We start from the raw sequence: 21,097 nt of genomic DNA, 5'->3' as shown, positions 1-21,097 counted from the left end.
ATCTGACAGGGACTTGACACTCAAGACGGTTTTCCTCCAGTCCTTGGCATCTACGAAGAGAGTGGGGGAGCTGCATGGTTTGAGCTATGGTGAGAAGCACACCAGGGGTTGGGGGTCAGTGTCCTTCGAATTTGTCCCGGAATTCATGGCCAAGACCCAGAATCCCTCTGTGCATGATGATAAGTTCACCTCCTTTTCCATTTCATCATGGAATGACTTTGTGGGTGGTGATGCTCAAGAGCTTTTGTTGTGTCCTGTCAGGGCTCTGCGTTGCTATCTTAAAAGGACACGACACCTTAGACCAGGCTGCCGCAGACTTTTTGTTAGCACGGGACGTACAAAGTAACAGGTGTCGAAGAATACTATCTCTTTTTGGATATGGGAACCCATCAGGCAGGCATACTTACTTGACTCTTGAGGATTACGCCACCACGTCTGTGCAGGCTAGACCGCATGACGTTAGGGATATTGGTCCCTCTCTGGCTTTCAAAAAGAACTTGGCTGTAAATAGAGTGCTGAGTGCTGGCACTTGATTACACCAGTCCACGTTCGCCTCTTTCTATCTTGGGAATGTTGTCCACAGATCTATGGACACGTTTTCCCTGGGTCCTATGGTGGCTCCCCAACAGTTTGTGTAACTCATCATTGCCCTTAACAGAGCACATTTGTATCATACCTAATATCATTGTGTGGATGAGAGAATGAGTGAGTTGGCTGGTCTCTTTCTTTCTCTTGTACTTTTCCTTCTTCCTTCGGGTGGGTTGAGGAATAGACGTCATTCGCTGGATTGGTCCAATACAGGTAAGGAAGGTAGTCATACTGATAGTTTAGTCGCTTGGTATGCAAATATACTAACCCTCTATTCGGTAGCATATGCTCTGCTCCTTGGCAAGGGGGAGTAGGGAGTGGTAACAAGCCCTGGTGTGTTGGTTTGGTATTGAACAGTCAGTTTCTCTTTAGTTCCCTATGCAATGATTCTCCCATATATCATTGTACATCGCTCAGTGTCTGATGGTTAGATATCAATGTAATGTATCTAGCTTCTCACAGGCATCCGTATCTCTCCAGAAGTTATTTCTTCCGGAGCTGGACTGGTGGGTAGGCCCCCAGCCGGTTTAGGATGTCTGTACCTCCCTCCAAGTACGTATAAGTCTATCCAATTGTTAAGACCAAAGGTTTGTTCGTTTATGAGCAAATGACCAATAGGGGTATGACCAATGGGGATATGACCAATAGGAGAGCAGGATCTTATGGCGGTGACTAGCATCAGGAACCAATGGGAGAGCGGGAGGATGGTGGCGAGTCTACTCAATTGGCGGCGCGAGAGTTTTGAAATTGTTCTCGGTGGTCCAGGTGAATCTCGGGACTTCACAGCAACAATCTTTCGCAACCTGAATTATTTTCGTATGTAGAGGCAAAAAAATCGTCGTATTTGCTTTCGTAACTTGAATTTTTCATAAGTTGGGACTTTCTTATGTCGAGGTTCCACTGTACTAGTATACTAATTTAAGTTTTCATGCTTTTAAGTGTAAAATCAGTATGGAGATCCATGTATACGTACTATATATATTTTTGAAAATATATACAAAGGCAGTACATAATTCACAGTGTTTGTCACTATATAAGACCTTCATGATCAACTAGTAAAACATATCAGACATAACAGAGTTGTCGTTCTGTAAAAATTACTCTCTTTCGCTTACGTTGTACTGTAAGTTACTTTATCGTGTTGTGTGTGAACTTAATTACTTATGTTATTAGCCATGGGTCCCAAGAATGTTGCTGAAGTTCTTGGAAAGAAGGGGATGCTTTCTATGGAGACGAAGATGGAGATAATCAATAAGTATTTGTTAATGTGTTTCGTAAATTTTAGTGGTAATGTTTTCTGCCATTTTTTAATGTTTCGTAAAGTTAAGTGTTCATGTTTTCTGCCGTTTGTCCTCCTCCTCTTGTTGCCACTTTCAGACATCGCCTCACTTGAAAGGTAAGGTTCCACATTTTACTACATATGTACGTACATTTACGTACAGTATTTCTTGTACCCTGTACACTATACACTTTATTTACAGGTACAGTAACGGTTAGGTTAGGTATTGAATGGTCCAAATTGTTGTATTTCATTGTTTATTGTTCAATTTAGCTTTATTATAGAATTTACAGTAGTGTTTTTGTAGGGTTTGGAACGAATTAGGCAATTTACATGTAAAACGTAGTACTAGATATGAAAAAATCAGGTTACGAAGGCCGCTTTGGTACGGATTAATTTCGTAACCTGAGACACTACTGTACTATGTTATGTAATTACAGCACATATAGTTGATGTAATTACAGCACATATAGTTGATGTACTTTGAGAAGATGTGATTCCATTCGCACTTTTTAAAGATGATACCCCTCCAGAGTCATAGTCAGCCCTGGCACTAGTACATGATTTTAAATTGATTGAATTTTACCTTCACCGTCTGCAAACATTACGTATGTACATACATACATGTTTTCTTTGTTTCATTGAATTGTGTACCTGCCTTCTTTATAACGGACTTATGAAGTTTACGTAGTGATCAAAGAAAACTTCTTTTACTTTAAGGGAAAAATAAAATGGCATCCCATGGATTAGTATACATACGAAAATAGATACATATGTACTTAGTAGTTCCTGTAAATATTTTTACGCCAACCAGTTTTCTTTTTAAGGGTAATGTATTAAACTAGCTTTTAAATCAAATTACAAATTACAGTGCCTTTAATTTTATTTAAAAGTTAGCTTAATACTTTGGGAACATGATTAGGGTCATATTTAGTGTTCATACTCTAGAAGTAAGCCTTTATTAACACTTTTAAGAGACCGTGCCAAACTTATGTGAAACTTGCCCTTATGTGAGGGTGTCTGGAACCTAACCTCATGTAAGTTCGGGGTATTACTGTAATCGTCACTATGATAACCGGGAATCTCAATGAATGCTCAAATTCCTCGGAATTTCTGGCATTCTCAGAGTGTTATGGTTTTTCTGTAATTTCCAAACACTCGGGCGAGACAGACATTCCCGGTAATTGTTACTACGAAAATTGGGAGTCTCGCTAAGCCATTAAATTCTTTGGAATTTCTAGCGTTTGCAGGATGATTTGGTTTTCTGAGATTTCCAAACACACGGGCAATAAGTATTCCCGATGATTATTACAATAATCGGGAATCTCGCCGAGTGCCTGGATCCCTTAGTGAAGTTGGTGCTCGCCGAGTGCTTGACTTCATCATATTGCTGAGTACCGGGGCGAGAAAAGGCTCGCACGATTATTGTCGTACAAGAGTCGGGTTTTTCTCGCTGAGCGTGGGAATTCTAAAGAATTATAACGCTCGCCGAGCACTCACTATTACGAGAAGGCCCCTCAGTGGCGTGATCGGAATGGTCTTGGCCTGCCACTTCGGTGGCCACGAGTTCGATTCTTGGGCATTCCACTGAAGGGTTAGAGATGTGTATTTCTGGTGATAGAATTTCACTCTTGACATGGTTCGAAGTCACGTAAAGCCGTTAGTCCCGTTGCTGAATAACCACTGGTTCCATGCAACGTAAAAACACCATACAAACGAACACTATTACGAGTGCTTGGATAGTGAGACGAGTCTTTACCAGTACAGGTGAGTCCACTCCTCAGTCTGGTTTGGAGTTATGTATAGCTTGGAACTGCATGCTACACCTTCTGGGTGAATGGTCAAGTACCGTCCTTTTATAATGGACAGCAGACACAGAATCCCTCTTGTTCCTCTTCTCGGAGCTTCAGCCTCAAGGAGAACAGATATTTGGGAATAAGTGATAGTTCTTCGTTGACAATTACCACTCATAATTATGTAGTGGTGATCTCCTCAGCTCGCTCAGCGCGATTCGACCAGACAGCTCGATCTGCCAATCTGAGTGCTCGGCTTTAATGAACGAACTCTGCTCTTGATCGGTGCGATTCCTTGCCATGACAAAGCACCCTCCCCTCCCCTGTTGTAGTGAGTTTTCAAGGGGTCATCGTCTTTCGTCTTCGTCTTCTGATGCCTCATAACCTCCCTCTTCAAAGGTTTCCACGTCCTGAGAAGAGGAAGGTATTCTCCACCCCTTAAGAAGTCTCACTTCAAGACTTCTAAGGGTCTGCACCCTGTCCATAGAAGTGATTGACTCTCTTCGGCTCATCTGCTCCTTCTGTAGCAGGAACCTGGACGCTATCCACAAATATGGTGTCTCGGGAGCCCCAGGAGTTGGAACCCAGGTTTGTTCTCCTGTCTCTGGTTCCAAGGGCAGAGACCATGGAACCAGGGGCTGCGTTGGGTATACTTGTGTACAGGTGTCTGGGTGTACAAACTCAAGGGGGGGTCATACATCCACAATCAGTGATAGGTAGTCCTCTCCATCACATTGGTGGCTCGGACCCACCTGTGAAAGCCAGGAATGGCTATTCTTCAGGTGCTAAGATCGATGTCGCTGTTCCTCGGGACAAAGCATTTGAAGGAGATAAGGAGGAGGCCCTCTGTGTAGTCTTCTTCATGAAGTTTGGTCATGAAGAAGATAGATGTGTAGCAAGGCATGGCAAGTTCTCGCCAGCTTTTGCTGCATTTAATTCTGGTTAACTTTCGCTCGGATTTGCACGAACGAAATGGTTGTAGGAATGAATGCTTCATTTAACAGAGTGAGAACAGAGCAAGTTCAGGGAAGTGCAGGCAAGAACAGTCAATTCCCCCCCCCCCCCCCCCCCCCCCCCCCCCCCCCCCCCCCCCCCCCCCCCCCCCCCCCTTTTTTTTTTTCCCTCTACTTCCTGGTTATACCGGAATGAACAAGGAAATAAGAGGAATTCTGTGGAGTCTACTCCTTGGAATTCAAATCCGAGAGACTATGTTTTTGGTTTAATTTTAGGATCTTACCAAACATGTCAATCTGTTCAGGATGGATAGCACTTAGAGGTTTGAAAGCTTCTCCAGTGCTACTGTTTTGGGAACAACCAGTTCAGCTTGAACTAGTCGTCTTCGGTATCCTGTTATCACTTTAGAAGTCTCCCTTCGGGAAAACTTCACCTTCGCTCTCTTCATTAGCGTATGAAGGTGGTCTGCTTCCAGTCCTTATTATTGTCCCTCGAATGAAGAAGAATTAGGCTGGAATGCGATTTACAGTAACCTACAAATATATTAGTATATTTTTCTCATGACATGCTTCTGTTAACAGTAGCATTGTCCGAGTAATAGTTGCATACCTGTGAGTTAACTCTTCTGGTATGACAGAGATGAATAGCACCTTCTCTTAATGTGGAACTCAGGACAGCCTTTCGGGCCTCCCAAGAGTTACCGGTTTTGATTTTGAGATAACTAGTGGTATTGTTTCCCAACAACACCACAGCATTTGCATTATCACCGAATAAGAGTTTTCTTCCCTCCCATTTCAGTTTAAATGCAGATGCTCGAATGTATCTTTTTTGCGCTCGACGCTTCTAGCCGAACGCATTCCTTTATGGAATGCTTTACCAGGCAACTCAGGATGATAAGTTGAGCAAGCAGTGTATGGCTCTGCCTCAGTATTGCTTGCTCACCGAGATTCTTTTCGGTTTGGCATTATTTGTCTTCTGTCAAGGATTGACTACCAATTTAAATCTCTGCCTGGCAATCACAGACTTAGGTCTCTGGGTTGTAATTCTTGCATATCTGTGTGCCCATCTCTCCTGCACCGCATTTGCCATTGCAAGAATTTTCAGACAGAGATATATCTCATTAGACTTGTTATCATTCTGTTTACCCCATGGTATAACAGAGGTCTGTAGCCTAGTCTTCTGCTTCATCGCACCTGCTCCATCGAACCTGCTCCATCGACCACTGCGATAATGCAGAATGATATTCTTCAGCCAATTTGAGTTTGTCTTCTAATATACATTTTCTGATTCGTAAAGTGTTCATTTATTCTTTGTTCACCCTGAATTGTAAGTGAATAACAGAAGACTTCGCCTGTTCCCCGTCCTACTAGCTCTGCTTCCAGAGTAAATAGAAATGTCCTCCCTTAAGCAACTCACGAGAAGAGGTTCTTCAGACATTACAATCCCTGTTTTCATTACTGAAAGACACTCCGCTTTCATTGTAAACTCCAACTTTCTCGCCGAGTAACAATGAAATAACGGATTAGCTTTTTCATTCCTCCATAAAATAACAGGGATTAAGGCCGTCTTCACTGGTTGGTGTCATCGACGTGACTTTTTCTATGATCAGAATCTTGAGAGTTTACTTCTCTCAATTAAACTCTGAAGGCATAGTTCCATACTCCCCTTAGTCTTTCACTAGTAATATATGTAGTATTGTTTCTCCTTAGTTGAGATTCAACTACTGATGAGAAACTTGTATCTCACCATCACAGGGACCCCGATCTCTAGAAAGCAATTGACTATCATCCAGTGTGCACATGCCTTGCAAGAAACATCATTTCGTCTCTTAACATCGGCAGCAAACAAGATAGACGATTTGTATAGTTATTCTCAGCATAACTCTTCAAAAGACAGGTGTCATGTTGTGACTACGTCTCGGATGCATGGCAGCACTGTCAGTCGGCATCTGTAGATGAGTCCGAGTCCTTCATCAGCTACTCTGTGGACTTTGTAATGGTTGATCCAGATCAGTCATTACTTTGTCTTATTGGTGTGTTGCTGTACCCATGAAGGATCGACGCCCATCATTGAATGTCGGTGTCTTTATCCACTGCTTAACTGCCGTTGCAGAAGTGTCCGATGACATGTCTTTCTCCGAGTCTTACGAAATCGTGCGAGACTTCTCTGCAGTTGGATAGTCCAGTGGATGGGTACATTTCATTACTCCGAAGAATATTTTGCACTGGAAGATAGATGGTTTCATTGCGACCATATTTATATCTTTATTCCTTTGGGTTTGCCCACAAGTCCTTGGAACCTCCTTTCCTTGGACCGGTGGTGGATGCTTGCAGTTTGTGTTTGCTTGCCTGGTTCCTTCAAGAGGACAAATTGCATCTTGCCTTTGGTGTACGGTTGTAGAGGTAAAAAGGATGCAAGAGTGATTGGCCTCTCCACCTTCCCCACCTCGTCCTTCTACTCCTCTTCCTTAGGGTTGAGGATACGACTCGAACTTACACTGGCTGCTGGTTGGGCGATTGATGTGGTAAGCTTACACATCGAGCTTCCTTTCTGCTTTTCTTATCAGAATCATAGAAGCAATCCTGCTCCTTCCTCTAGCAAGGGGAGGAAGGAGACTGGCAATAATGCAATCCCTTCCCAGAACTTTGCATTAATGCCTTCAACTTTTGAAATATTCTTCCCAGCCCTTTTTTGGATGAATTACGATTCACTCATTTCGAAAAGGCCCATAAGTTTGACTCTTGATCATGCAGCTCCTATACTCTGATCACATTGTCGGAGGCAGGGCACTCCTCGCTCTTACAACCAGGAGGAATAGCTCAGGTGTGCAGAACTCCAGTCAGTTCTAGACGCTCACTCATATTCCTCCCACCAATCAGTGAGTCTTCCTCCATGTAAAGGACCAAGGGTTTGTTTATCGTGTAGGAACAAATCACGGTTTTTTAAAGTCAATTGTATTCTTCGTAACCATACAAAAGCATACAAACCTGAGGTCCTTTACATTAATGCCCACCTCATGCCACCCCTCAATCTGAACCTGGACCAAAAGGCAAAGTGGAGTTTTTACATCCAGGCAGGTGGGCCTACCAGACAATAGTTACTGCCTAACCACCTTGTTCAACAATTTAATGGCCGTAATTCCTTATGCAAAGGACCTCAGGTTTGCGTACTTAGGAAAAATACAATTTACTTTAAGAAATTGTGATTTTTCTGTGGTCTCCCCCACAAAGACCCCTCAGTTCCTACCAGGATGCCCCAGATTGACAGCTGGAGAAAGGGAATTTAACTGGAAAAATAATGCATAGTTTCACCTACTGAATTCTAAACAAGCCTATCATGTAGAAAAGAATTACTTCATAAATAAATCTACTTTATATATAAAAGCCCATGCTGAGGCTCTACCTCATCTTCTGACTCAGAATCTAATGGTTAATGGGTTGCTGCCAGACTGAGTTAAGTGGGTACAAGTTGCCTCAGGAGTAGAGGATTGATGGAGTAGACTGCTTGTTTTGAATAAAAAATTGAACAGATCTTTTTCTAGATAGTCAAAGTTTTTTTTTTTTTTTTTACCATGCTTCTTAATGCACTCCTTTACATTTCACCAAATTATTTTGATATGCTGTGTATGAATTGAAGTTTTATTGTTATCCAGAAAATTTTCAGAATAGTTAATGACAAGTGCATGTAATCATTATAAAATCACAGACCAAGGCCTCGTGTACTTTTGAAAGCAATGAAGGAATGTTGCTTTGCCATGTTTCTCACCAATAGAACCTGTCTGCTACAACAACTCAGCTTTTACTTAAGTGTTAAGTCCCTCTAAACAACCAAATCTGGCTTAGAACACTACCTCCGTCATGCACAAATGTATTTGGCTTAATGTTTCCGAATATATAAAATGCCAGTGTATGTGAGACAAATTCATAATTAGCCACATGCTACAATCTTGCCAGTCTGTTATCTGTTGGAGGTTTGTTGATCGATGTCAATTTTAAATACAGATCCTTAATTTGACAGGTAAATGTACAGGAGATTTAATATCAACTTCTATCACTCTTGATGGATCATTGGTCAAAAGTAACTGCACTTCTTTGTTTTAAAACCAGACAGCAGTTCAAATCCCGTTGGTGACAAAGCACTCGTCAATTATAATTTCCCTTGGTTGTGTATTACTCTAGAGTGAATTGAATATAAAGTGGTACATATTTGTGAAAAATAATATACAGTAGTACCTCGAGATACGAAATTAATCCATTCCGAGGCGCCTTTCGTATCATGAGGTTTTCGTATCTTGGACCACATTTTACCTGTAAAATGGCTAATCCGTTCCAAGCCCTCCAAAAACACCCCAGTAAATTTCATAATAAAGGTGAATTGACCTATAAACAATGAAATACTACAACAATTTGGACCATTCAATACGTAACTTAATAATAAAAATGCTAAACCTGTAAAGAAAGTGTATATTAGTGTACAAGAAATATTATTACTGTAATGTAAAATGTGGAAGCTTACCTTTCGAGTGAGGCTATCTCCGAAAGTGGCGGCAGAGGAGGAGGACAAACGGCAGATACGTACACTTAACTTTACGAAACACAAAAAAATGTCAGAAAAACAAACTAAAAAAATGTCAGAAAAACAAACTAAACTTTACAAAACACATTAACAAAACTGTAATATACTTAACTTTACAAAAAACTTAAAATAAAATTTATTTTGTCTTTTTTTTTATTTTTACATTTCTTTTTACTTTTTTATTCTTTACATAATTTCAATTTCTTCACCACCGAATGGATGCCAGTCCGTTTACGGTATTTTTCGAACCACCCATGAGAAGCCTTGTACTCTGGGGTTGCCGTTGATGTCCCCTCTCCGCCGTCGTCTTCGGCTTGGGCAATCAAATCGCCAAAAATAGCGCTGGCCTTCTGGCAGATTGCCGTCTCGGTTATCGTACCACCATCGATTTCTTTGTCCTCGATCCATACAAGAAGCAGCCTTTCCATTTCATTATGCACATGGCTCCTCATGTTGGACAAAATAGTCACGCCCTTGGATGGTGTAGCTGCTTTGATGGCTTCCTTCTGCTTAAGGATGGTGCCTATCGTTGACAGATTTCGGCCGTATTCCTTAGCGATCATACTCAACCGCAAGCCAGCTTCATACTTTTTTATTATCTCCATCTTTGTCTCCATAGAAAGCATTCTCTTCTTTCTGTGAACTTCAGCAACTTTCTTGGGACCCATGACTATATGTACTGTACGTAATTAAGTTACGTATGTAGTACGTATACTAATTAGGTTCTCACAACACGATAAAGTAGCACAACGAAATGACTAACGAATTTACGATACTAAACGAAATCGTTGGACTGAACGAATGCCGCATGCGTACGATAAAGCTTCGGGTGCGAAGTGGCCGAGCGAAGGCACGCCACCACGTAAGATGCATGATGGGAGGGATGCTGTCTAATAGGAGAGAAGGATCTCATGGCTTGGCTAGCATCAGGAACCAATGGGAGAGCAGGAGGATGGTGGCGAGTCTACTAGAACAAAGATGGCGGCGCGCGGCGCGAATTTCAAAATTGTTATCGGGCGAATCTCGGACTTTCAGAAACCTTTCCTATCTTGAAAACTTTTCGTATGTAGAGCAGTAAAATTTTTCGTGTCGGCTTTCGTATCTCGAGTTTTTCGTAAGTTGAGCCTTTCGTATCTCGAGGTACCACTGTACAGTGCATTTATGTTGCTATGTATGGGTGGAGAGAAGGAAGTCACTTTGAGTGGTGAATCAGAGAGTTTTCCGGGCAAAAAGGATGGTGAATAATTTTGTTTTGATAGTACAAAGGACCTGAAGGATGCAGCGTTAATTCTGTAATCCCTGTAGACAAATGAAGCCTGACATACAGTATTTAGCTGTCAGGCAGCAGTACCTGATAATGCTTATAAGGCCTGTGATTAGGTACACTTGAAGCAAAAACTAGACCTTTACATAGCTTAGCTTTGCTGGCATGTAGTCTTAGTTTTCCCAATGACTACACCAATTGCTGTTTTTTTCCAGATCACTCTAATATTTGATATTTCATCTGTAGGTAGTTGACATGATTAATGACATTGTTTTAATGTTTCATCGTTTTAATTTCAGAATATGGTGTCAAATGCTGGATCGTCGACAGCAACGTTTAGAGTTAATTCTATTGTCCTTGTCATCTTTTACTGGTCAGAAGAGTCCTGCTTCTCCTTCTTCCCCTTCATCTCTTTTATATGCTCCCCACATAATTATCTCTCAGCATTCAAACACCTGGATAGATGTGAGTATAGTACTATTGCTTTCTTGAATTTTGTTGTCAACTTTTTCTAATTATGTATCTGTGATCAAGGATATTAGATACGTTGTTATTCATTTATTTGAAGGTACAGTAAACTTAATTCTTTTGTAGATTCACAGAAATTATGCAAAAAGGACCTTTGATATTATGTAGGCAACTGCTGAATTGGGATAAGTGGTTTTGGTATTTGTCATATTTGGTGTTGTGTAAGACCAGCATTTTCAAAAGAGAATATAAAGAAAAAAATTTGTTCACAATTAAATGAAAATGTTACTGTAATATATTGCTACAGTATAGAAAAAAAACTTGGACAAAGCATGCTACAAGAACATGATGAAAAATCTCTTGAATAATAATTCTGTTCCAATTTACAAGAGAAAATAAGAGAGGCAGCTTAGGTCTAGCAGAAAACATAGCACTCTCCATACCATCTCCTCTGCTTCTGATGGATAACTGATGGTTACAGTGAATTTATGATTGCTTAAATTTGCAAAGAATAAAAAAAGCTGTTTTTGAGCATAAAAAATCATTTATTATGTAGTGCTGTTATTAGAATAAGTTTTCAATAAGCTCAATGAAAGATGAGTACATGATTGTTTTTAATGTCAAGGTGTGTAAATCTAGCTTATAGGCTAGCCTGCGGGTGTATACTTTCACGTACGCATTGCGTTAAGTAACCTACATACCTCTGTGTCCCTCTCCCGGCTCTCTCTGGTACAGTATTCTTATTGGTATGTATTTAATGCAGTACAGTATTGTAATTAATGCAGTAATGAAGTGTTACCTACTTATATTTTTCATATATGCACATATATACATGTGTGAAATGTACATGTATACATCACCTCAAGGTAAACTATGAGAGAGACAGACAGAGAGACAGAGGGGCATTGGGTGTCATTGCACTGCTGTTTTATTGTGTAATGTATTGATATATGTATATGTCTGCTGTATCAGTTATGGATTTAAGTACTCTTTACATTACTGTCAGAGAACATTTTAGCTTTAAAGAAGAATTATCAAGAAAGGTAAAGGAGTGACAGGAATCTCTTGAATTCAGTGGTATTGTGAGGACTGAGTCAGACAAAGAGAGAGCTCTAACTAACTTTATTCCAGAGAAAGGCTGTACATAAAGGCGATGTGCAGACAGAAAGGTAGTGTCCGTCACGCATGCACAAACAAACATAAACAAAAAGGGATTGTGTTTATTCACAGCCAAAAATACACATATTTTGGTGTAGAGGAAACTTATTCACATGATGTGTACATTGGCGGAAACACAGTGAATCGCTCTACATTTTAGCATATAACAAGAAAAGGACATGTACAGAGATAAAGAGGTATTTACGAGGAAGGGCGGACATTCGGTACGAATGTTGTCCTTACAAATGCTCTCCCCCCAAGACAATGATTGATTGGTGATGATATTTGTCGGGGAACGTCTTCTGGGTCCTCGTTGTCTGGTGAGTTGGGAAGCAGGATGCTGCCCCTGGTGGTGGACCTGGGGGGTTTAACTACTTTCCTTTGGTGGCCCCGGCAATGTGTAGGGCCGCTGAAGGACTCCAGTAGCACTGCGTTCCAAGGTGGAGTTCTGTGAGGGCCTTCTGCGGGGTTGTCTTCGTCGGGAATGACAGCGGGTTTGAGGCGGTTGATTCAGGCGGAACTGCTTCCTCCTGTCGGTCTCCTGGCAGGGGACAAACTTCTGGGTGGGTGCCTGGAGTCTTGCCAGGGGAATGTCGGGGTTGTCGCTGTCGACGGGAAAGAATTTGCCTGGCACTTTAGGGCCTCGTCATACACTTGCTCTGCCGGAGACGGATCGCCATCGGCTCTTGGGGCGGTGTGGAGACCGAGGAGGACCCACGGTAGTCGTACCTTCCAGTTGGAGACTATGCAGCGGACCATCAGGGAAGCCTCGAGGGAACACTGAATTCTCTTAACCATGCCGTTGGCTGCGGGGTTGTAGGGTAGGACATGGTGGTGTGGTGCTTAGTCCCCATCAGGCGTGCCAGGGAGGTCCAGAGTTCTGAGGTGAAGGCGGGTCCCCTGTCTGTCATGATATCATCTGGTACTCCGAAGCGGCTGATCCAGCTGGACAGGAGGGCTTCGGCACAGGCATCTGCAGTGGCCTCTGACATCGGGGTAGCCTCAGGCCACTTGGTAGACTGGTCGATCAATGTCAGGCAGGAGGTATCTAGCACCGTTGGAATGTGGGGGTGGGCGCCTGACGACGTTGACATGTGTCCAAATCTTCGCCTGGGCTGAGGGAAGGAGCCTATCCCTGATTCGGTGTGCCTTCCCATCTTGCTGCTCTGGCACACAATGCAGTTCCTGGCCCACTCCCAGGAATCCCTCTTGATGCCGTGCCACACGAACTTCTTGGTCATGAGTCTGGTTGTCGTGTGGGACAACGGGTAAGAGAGACTGGATCACGTTGAACACCTGCTTCCTATGGGAGGCAGGTATCCGGGGGTGAGGGGGCCTGGTGCTAATGTCGCAGAGGAGCGTCATCTTGGAGGGGCCGATGGGGATGTCCTCTCAACGAAGGGCGGTGATGGTGGTCCGGTAGGCTGTTACTTCAGGGTTGGAGGCGTTCTCACGCTTTGGGTCCTCGTAGTCTATGCCGAGGTGAAGGGAGTACATCTCAACCATCGAGATGGGACGTATTCAATGAAGCACCCGAACTTGGAGACGGCCGCGAGGTGACATTGCTGCCTTACAGACCAAGCATTGCCTGCCTTGACGAAGGTGCGGACCAGCAGCTGGTGGTCCGTCCTTATGGTGAATGGGACGCCTTCAAGAAGATACTTGAAGTGGTGGGCAGCCTGGCATACAGCAAGGAGCTTGTGGTCAAAGGTACTGTATCGGGTATCGGTGGGTTTCAGCTTCCCACTGAAGGAGGCTAGTGGCGTGGGGACCTGTTGACCAGCTGTTCCAGGATGGCGCCACAGGCAATGTTGCTGGCATCGGTAGTGAGTGAGGTCCATGTCAGCTTCTTTGGTTTGCTCTTCAGGACATGGTGCTGATGATGTCCGGGATGATCCTCTGGTAATAGTTCACCATCTCAATTAACTCTTGGAGGACCTTGACGGTTGTCGGTGTCAGGAACTTCTCCACTGCAGCCACCTTTGATGCCATGGGACGAACTCCTGCTGGGGTGATCTTGTGGCCGAGGAAATCCACCTTCTCCAAGCTGAAGGTGCATTTATCAAAATGGACGACAAGTCTGTTCTCCTGTAGGCGCTCGAGGACGGCCCAGATGTGGTTCAGGTGCTCCTCCGGCAATCTGGATAATATAAGGATCTCGTCCACATAACAGACACAGAAAGGTAAATCGCCAAGAATGCTGTCAATGAGGCATTGGGAGGTGGTTCCAGCCTTCCTGAGGCTGAAAGTGGAGAAGGCGAACACAAAGATCTTGGCTCCGTGGAGAGGCCCAGTGAGGTCCTGCATGTTTGGCAAAGGATAGCTATTGGGCATTTTGACAAGGTTCAGGCGATGGTAGTCACCGCAGGGCCTCCAGGTTCCATCTGCCTTCTTCACCATGTGGAGGAGGGGTGCCCATGGACTTGCAGCTTTTCTGCAGAAACCCACCCATCTTCTCCATTTCCACGATGTGGTCTTGGCTTCCTGCAGGAGCTTCGGCAAGAAGCAGTGGAACTTGGCATGCATCGAGGGGCCCTCGGTGTCTATATAGTGATATACACCACCTTGAGTGCAACCATGGCTACCTGGCAAAGCTCGGGGCAGAAGACATCTGGGAACTCTTGTAGGAGGGAGGCATATCTTTGGGGAAAAATGGAGCAGATGGTGGGCGCCCTGGGTCCTGTGGTGAGTGGACGAGAGAGGCAGGTCTTGGTGTCGAGGAGGCGTTGGCGGGCCACGTCTACTAAGAGCCCATGGTGGGCAAGGAAGTCCGTTCCCAAGAGAAGAATCTGTATGTCGGCGATGACGAAGAGCCAGGTGTAGGTCCGGCCCAGGAACGCGATGGTCTTGGTCCTGGTGCCGTAGGAGCGGATGGGGGTTCTATTGGCAGCTACGAGGGCGGTCGGGGCATCCGGGGCGCGGCTGCAATCCTCTGCCGACGGAGGGAACACCGACTGCATGACACCAGTGTCGACCAACATCCTGTGGCTGGAGATGGTGTCTTTGACGTAAAATCCTCTGGGGAGGGACTTTGTTACTGCTGCTGCCAAAGGAGCGGCATTGGGCGCCACCTCCTTCGTCTTCTTCAAGGCGTGAAGGAGCAGGGGCACTGACACTGCTTTGCCCCACTCCAGAATTTGCAGTGGAAGTGACACCAGCTGGTGTTATGGCGGGGCTGCGGGGTTCTCCTCCCAAGGAGAGCTGCATTGATCCCGGCCTCCTCGGACTTCTCCTGCTGCAGGTTGTTGGCTGACGGTGGGAAGGTGAGTCTCGCGGCCCGGGTGGCAGTGTACAGGCTGTGGGCCTGCTCTACCAGGCTCTCCATGTCCCGGTCATCCACGTAGGGGATGTGGCTGTGTACCTGTGGTGAGAGCTGGCGGGGAAGAGCTGCTTCAGGAGGTCTACCTCCTTCCTGCAGCCTTGGGGGTCCACCTCCGGCAGCAGTACCAGGTCCTGGAGCACATGCCAGGCTAGTCTCAGGGCCTTCGACCGAGCCACCAGGTCGAAGATGCAGGTGGCCATCTCTGGGATCGGGAGGGAGAAGGCCTGGATAATCTGGGTCTTCAGGCCTTCGAAGGGCAGCTCACTGGTTTTGCTGAACATCCACGGGGCAAGGCAGTTAAATAAGTTCCGGGAAGGCTGTGGTGATGAGGTCCGCCTTGGCTCCCTCCCTGGTGATCCCGTGGATTCAGAACTGGATCTCCGAGTGGTGTAGCCAGTCTGTGACATTCTGTCTGGAGAAGGGCGGCAACTGTATGGAGTGGGGCTTCAACGGTGCAGCAGTCACGAGCGAGGAACCACTTTAGGAGGTCATGGATCGAGCGGCGGGTCGGGGCATCGAGGAACCTTGAGGGGAGGGCGACGGGCAGCTCCCAATTTTAATGAGAGTTCTCTTAAGTCTGACATCTCTCGCCTACGGTTGACAGATGTCGTAAATAGCGGGCCAAACCATGAAGATGAACGCCAAAACACTCCTGTAGGGGACATGCTGTTTTGAGTCCACTAATGGCGTTGTGGTCGACCACGGATAGGAACTCCAGAAAACCTAAACTAAATGCTGTAATGAGTCTGCTAAAGGTTTTCTGGGGTAGGGCCAATAGTCCTAAATCCAGGAAGTCACCAATTGTGAGGACTGAGTCAGACAAGGAGAGAAACGTATTGTCCCTCACACACACACACGAACTAACATAAACAAAAGTGACAGAGCCCCTGCTGTGATTGTGTTTCTTCACAGTCAAAAATACACATATATTTTGGTGTAGAGGAAACATATTCACATGATGTGTACACTGGCGGAAAGGCTGTGAATCGCTCTACATTTTAGCATATGAAAAGAAAAGGACATGTACAGAGATAAAAAGGTATTTAGGAGGAAGTGCGGACATTCAGTACGAATGTCGTCCTTACAGTATGACGGTAAATGTGAGGGAAAGTGAGGTTGAGATGACTATCAACCAGGAAGGGGTTATACTAGATTGAAGATAAATATATATTTAAAATAGGTGAATGCTCGAAGGTATACATAAATTTTTTTCCTGAAAATAGAGTAGGATGAACTATCAGTTGATTAAAGGAAGCTATTAGAATGGTTAACTACCATTTGACAATTATCCAGTTATAGTAGAATGATAGTTTTAGGAATACCCAGAATATTTTTCATCAATAAATTGTCAGTACCTTAAAAAGTTTGTTGTAATGTTGGAAATTTTTTAGTCGACAGATTCCAGATGTTTTATAAAAAAAAAATCTAGTTTTTGTGAGATTTGTGGTGTTTGATGTAATTTTCACTTATTAAACTGAAGTGTATTTTTCTCATTGCAGGTACATAATTTATTATATTGGTGGCGTAATCACAGTGACCCTTCTCAGAGAATGCTTGTATGGGCTAGTGAAGAGACAGGCCATCGCCATCTCTACCTAATTTTAACACAGTTGCAGCCTCCAACCTCATCAGAAGACCAGCCATCCCATGAAGACCAAAGTAAGGAACTTAACATAGATACACTTTACAGTAGATGTCGCTAGACTTCCATATTATGGTTTTTCTTAAGATTAGGTTCCCTGGTTAGAGGCACTTCCCTATTATAAGGTGGGGGGGGGGGGGGGGGGGGGGGGGGGGAGCAGGAAACATTTGACTTGACATGGTTTTCTTGATAATGCTGTAATGCACTGTTTTTGAAATTGATGTGCAGATTACTGCAAAATGAAGGTAAAATGTAATATGCTTAGCCTGTGTTAGACTACCTTAAAATTCTAGCCTAGCCTATGCACATGCCATGCCATTAAAACCAACTCTGAATCAGCAGAATTAAGAAAATATAGCACTTCAGTGTGAATACTTGAAAACCTGTGTTGTTTGAAAAACATCCAGTAATACCAGAACACACACACTCTCTCTCTCTCTCTCTCTCTCTCTCTCTCTCTCTCTCTCTCTCTCTCGTCCTCTCTCTCTCTTCTCTCTCTCTCTCTCATCTCTCTCTCTCTCTCTCTCTCTGTCATATTGGCATTTGAAGGTTAAAGGGAAATGAAACAAAGTAATGTACTGTATATTTCTGCGTATAAGACGACCTTTAAATCCCTAAAATTCACCCCTAAAAATTTGGGATAGTCTTATACTACATTGTTCATGCGTGAACAAACCTTTGGTCTTAACAATAGGATCATTTAGTCTTTTTCTTAACCGCCTGGGTGAGAGTCGTGGTTGTCCTCTCTCATCCTTTTACCCATTACATTGCTCGTTTTCACTTGTGATTCTGTGTGTACGCACGCTTGTATTATGGCTGCTCTTGCTCCTCGGTCTCGCCAGCATGTGTGCCCGAGTACTCAAGGTTTCCCGTGTTCTTGTTTCCTGGCTTCTTCAGCGACAGACCCCCACACGACTTGCAGTAGGTGTCGTTCTAATGTTTGTACCATAACAAATCCCTGCCCAGAATGTTATGCATGGCCTAGAGAGCAGTGGAAGTTATTTTATAGTATATTTCATCTTCTTTTCCCGATGCTTCGTTTCTTGCTGCAGTCACATCTCGTACTAGTGTAGTGCCTTTGTCTCCTTCCTTTTCTTCCATCGATTCGTCGTTGGAAATATTGGGAGGCCCTCAGGCTGATTTATTATGTAATGTCGGCCCCCTCTTCCTCGGGAATTAATTTACTTCCCAAGAGGGAGGAGGCATTTGCATCAGTTTCTTTTGTTTTAGAGAGAGAGAAGCATCCAAAATGGCGGCGTTCTGGGGGTTGCTTTGTTTACGGGGTCCACCCTCCCTGATGCACTTTTTGGATGCTCGCCTCCTCCCTCCTCAGGCTACCAAAGCTCTCCCCCCGCCTCCTGGCCTCGTGTTTGTTGGTAGCCGAGGTCAGCCATATTGTATTGCTCTGCCAGTGACACATGCCACTTCTTTGAGTTAGAGGGAAGCCATGGCATCGGTGCTGTTGGTGACGTCAGGGGTCAACCATTTTGTATCCCTCCGCCAGCTTCCTTCTCGGGTCGAGGGGAAGCTGATACGTCAGTGCCACTAGTGACATCACTTCCATTGATGGTGTCACTCCCAGTTTCCTCCGCTGCGCTGCCTTGCTCATCTGTGTCGTCATCATTTGCTCCTGTGATGTCATCACTGCCATCCAGTTCGCTGCATCTCCCTTGCATGTTGTCGGCCCCTTCTCTTGCTGATCCATCTGAGGCTTTATGTCAGGCAGTTCTTAAGAGATTTGCCTCTTATTTTAGAATATAGGTTTGCTGCCATGTCGGCTGGGAGGACTGGAAGCAAGTGTGTTGCGTCACCCCCTCTTCCTGCAAAGAGATTGTGTAAGGAGTCAGTGCTGTCTTCCTCTCCTTTTCTACGTCTATGAGTGAGGAGTGGCACGCCCGTGTTCTTGGGATGTTAGTGTTCCTGAGAGTGTTACTGTTTCATCTTCTGTACAATCTGCAGTGGCTGCGTCATCCTCTGCATCGAGTCGCAAATGTTGCAACCTCACACGTTCAAGCACATGTTGCTAATTCTTCCGCTTCTCCAATGCCAGGGCCTATTTGTTGCCGTAAGGATCTCAAAGCGCCTGTCAAGAGATCAAAGGTTGTGAGCACGGAAATAGTGCAGCAGGGGTGTTTGTCTGCCCCCCCTCCTTGGTGCTGCCCGGGGTTCGACTCCGAGGGATTCTTATTCTATTTCGAGTGTTTGACACCTCTGTTTCAGATCGGGATGGGTCTCTTTGCTCAAGGGGTTTTTCCAAGTTGCTTCCCCTGCCACCAGTGATGCATAGGAAGTACTATGCTACAAACTCTGCCTACTTGATGTCAAGTCATCTTAATCCGGACATCATTTGTCTGAAGCCAGGGTTGACTTTGGAGCAGTTGAGGTCAGTGGCTCCACCCTTGTCTCCACAGAATGCCTCAGCTTTGGAGTCTACGGCAGCCTCCACGTTACAGATGGTTCCTTGGTTGGACCTCGGGTCTATGGCCATTGCCAAGATAGCGTCTAACAGGTCCCCAGAGGGGTTGGTGAGTGCTTCTTCTCTTGCCAGTTTGTTGCAGTCTGGGGGCAAGGCGTTCTCGTATCTCGCACACTTCAGTGTCAATTTATTGGCTAATATCTTCTGATCAGAAGAGATGCGGCTTTGTCCAGGATAGGAAGATCGGTGGTCTCCGAGTCCTTGTTGACGTTGAGGAATGGGGACCTTTTGGAATCTCAGTTTCTGTTCCCTCAGACTGAGCTGGAGGACACGATAGACCGACACCAGGCTGACACAAAGGACAGGTTAGTGCACCAGGCTGTATCAAAGTTAGTTCTCTCGTCCTCGGAGGCGTCCGGCTCCTCCTCCCCCTGCCCAGCAGCAGTCACGATGATCGTCACCTGGTATGCCGTCTAGGAGTTTGGTTTCGGCAGGGCCTTCCCGTTCGTCCCAGTCTAGGTCAGAGGACCAATGTCCCTTTCGCTCCCACTCATTTAAGTTGAGATGGGGCCCCAGGGACAGAGGTAAGGGGGTTGTCTGTAGGATAGGCGCCTCTCCCTTTCTTGTGCCATGGGTGGGGAGGTGCTTGGAGGGCCAATGGGCCAAGTGGCAGAGTTATGGGGCAGAGGAGTTGGTAGTAGTAGATGTCCTTTGGGTGGGGTATCTATTGCCATTTGACTTCTCTCCCCCACTCTTGGACAAGCCTCTGCTCAAGCAGATGTATCCCCCAGATTCTCTAAAGTTCTTGGCTCTCCAGGAGGAAGAGCAGATGCTGGACAAGGATGCGATAGAGGAAGTTGTGCGTCCGTCTCCGGGGTTTTACAGTTACATCTTGGTGCTCAAGGTTTCAGGTGGTTGGAGACCTGTGATCAACTTATCTACCTTGAATCATTTCATCAGGAAAACAAGGTTCAAGATGGAGACCCTGCAATCAGTGTTGGCATCTGTGAGGGAAAGCGACTTCATGCTGTTGATAGATTTGAAGGACGCATATTTCCAGATCCCTATTCATCCGTCTGCCAGAAAGTTCCTTCGCTTCTCTCTCGGAGACAAGGTCTTCAAGTTCAAAGTCATGTGCTTCGGGCTGACCACAGCCCCTCAGGTGTTCATAAGGATCTTCTCTCTCGTCTCAAGGTGGACCTATGCTCAGGGGATCCATTTGCTGAGATACCTTGTCGATTGGTTGGTCCTGGCCGGTTCCAGGGAGAAGCTGCTGCAGGACAGAGATTGTCTGCTTCGGTTTTGTCTGGAACTGGACATCATGGTAAATCAAGAGAAGTCAAACCTCGTACCCAGTCAAAGGATCCTCTATCTGGGCATGGTCATCGATACAGCAGTTTCAAGGGTTTTCCCGTCGGATCAAAGGTTAGAGAAGTTGCGAGTGGTGGCGCGCGACTTCCTATCGAAGCCACATCAGGTCAGCTCATCAGGGGCAGGTTCTTCTGGAAATTTTGTCTTGTCTGGAGAAGCTGGTTCTGGGAATTTTGTCTTCTCTGGAGAAGCTGGTCCCTCATGGGCAACTTCATCTTTGGCCTCTGCAATGGAGACTTGAGAGAATTCTGGTCTCTGGCAGGGGAC

General features: G+C 45.1%; 1 protein-coding gene across 1 annotated transcript in view; it reads left to right on the top strand.

Moving 5' to 3' along the window:
- The window catches only part of LOC135219325 (dipeptidyl peptidase 8-like), a 257,424-nt gene that overhangs the window by 109,332 nt on the left and 126,995 nt on the right, over nucleotides 1-21,097 (top strand). Inside the window, exons 8-9 of the mRNA XM_064255989.1 lie at nucleotides 10,753-10,918; nucleotides 16,901-17,060. Of these exons, the coding sequence (XP_064112059.1) occupies nucleotides 10,753-10,918; nucleotides 16,901-17,060 (326 nt within the window). The remainder of the gene's footprint in view (nucleotides 1-10,752; nucleotides 10,919-16,900; nucleotides 17,061-21,097) is intronic.

Source organism: Macrobrachium nipponense, chromosome 1, assembly GCF_015104395.2.
Source record: "Macrobrachium nipponense isolate FS-2020 chromosome 1, ASM1510439v2, whole genome shotgun sequence".
Classification (NCBI taxonomy): Eukaryota; Metazoa; Arthropoda; class Malacostraca; order Decapoda; family Palaemonidae; genus Macrobrachium; species Macrobrachium nipponense.
Note: the sequence above shows the minus strand (reverse complement) of the source record. Positions and strands in the feature narration are given on the sequence as shown.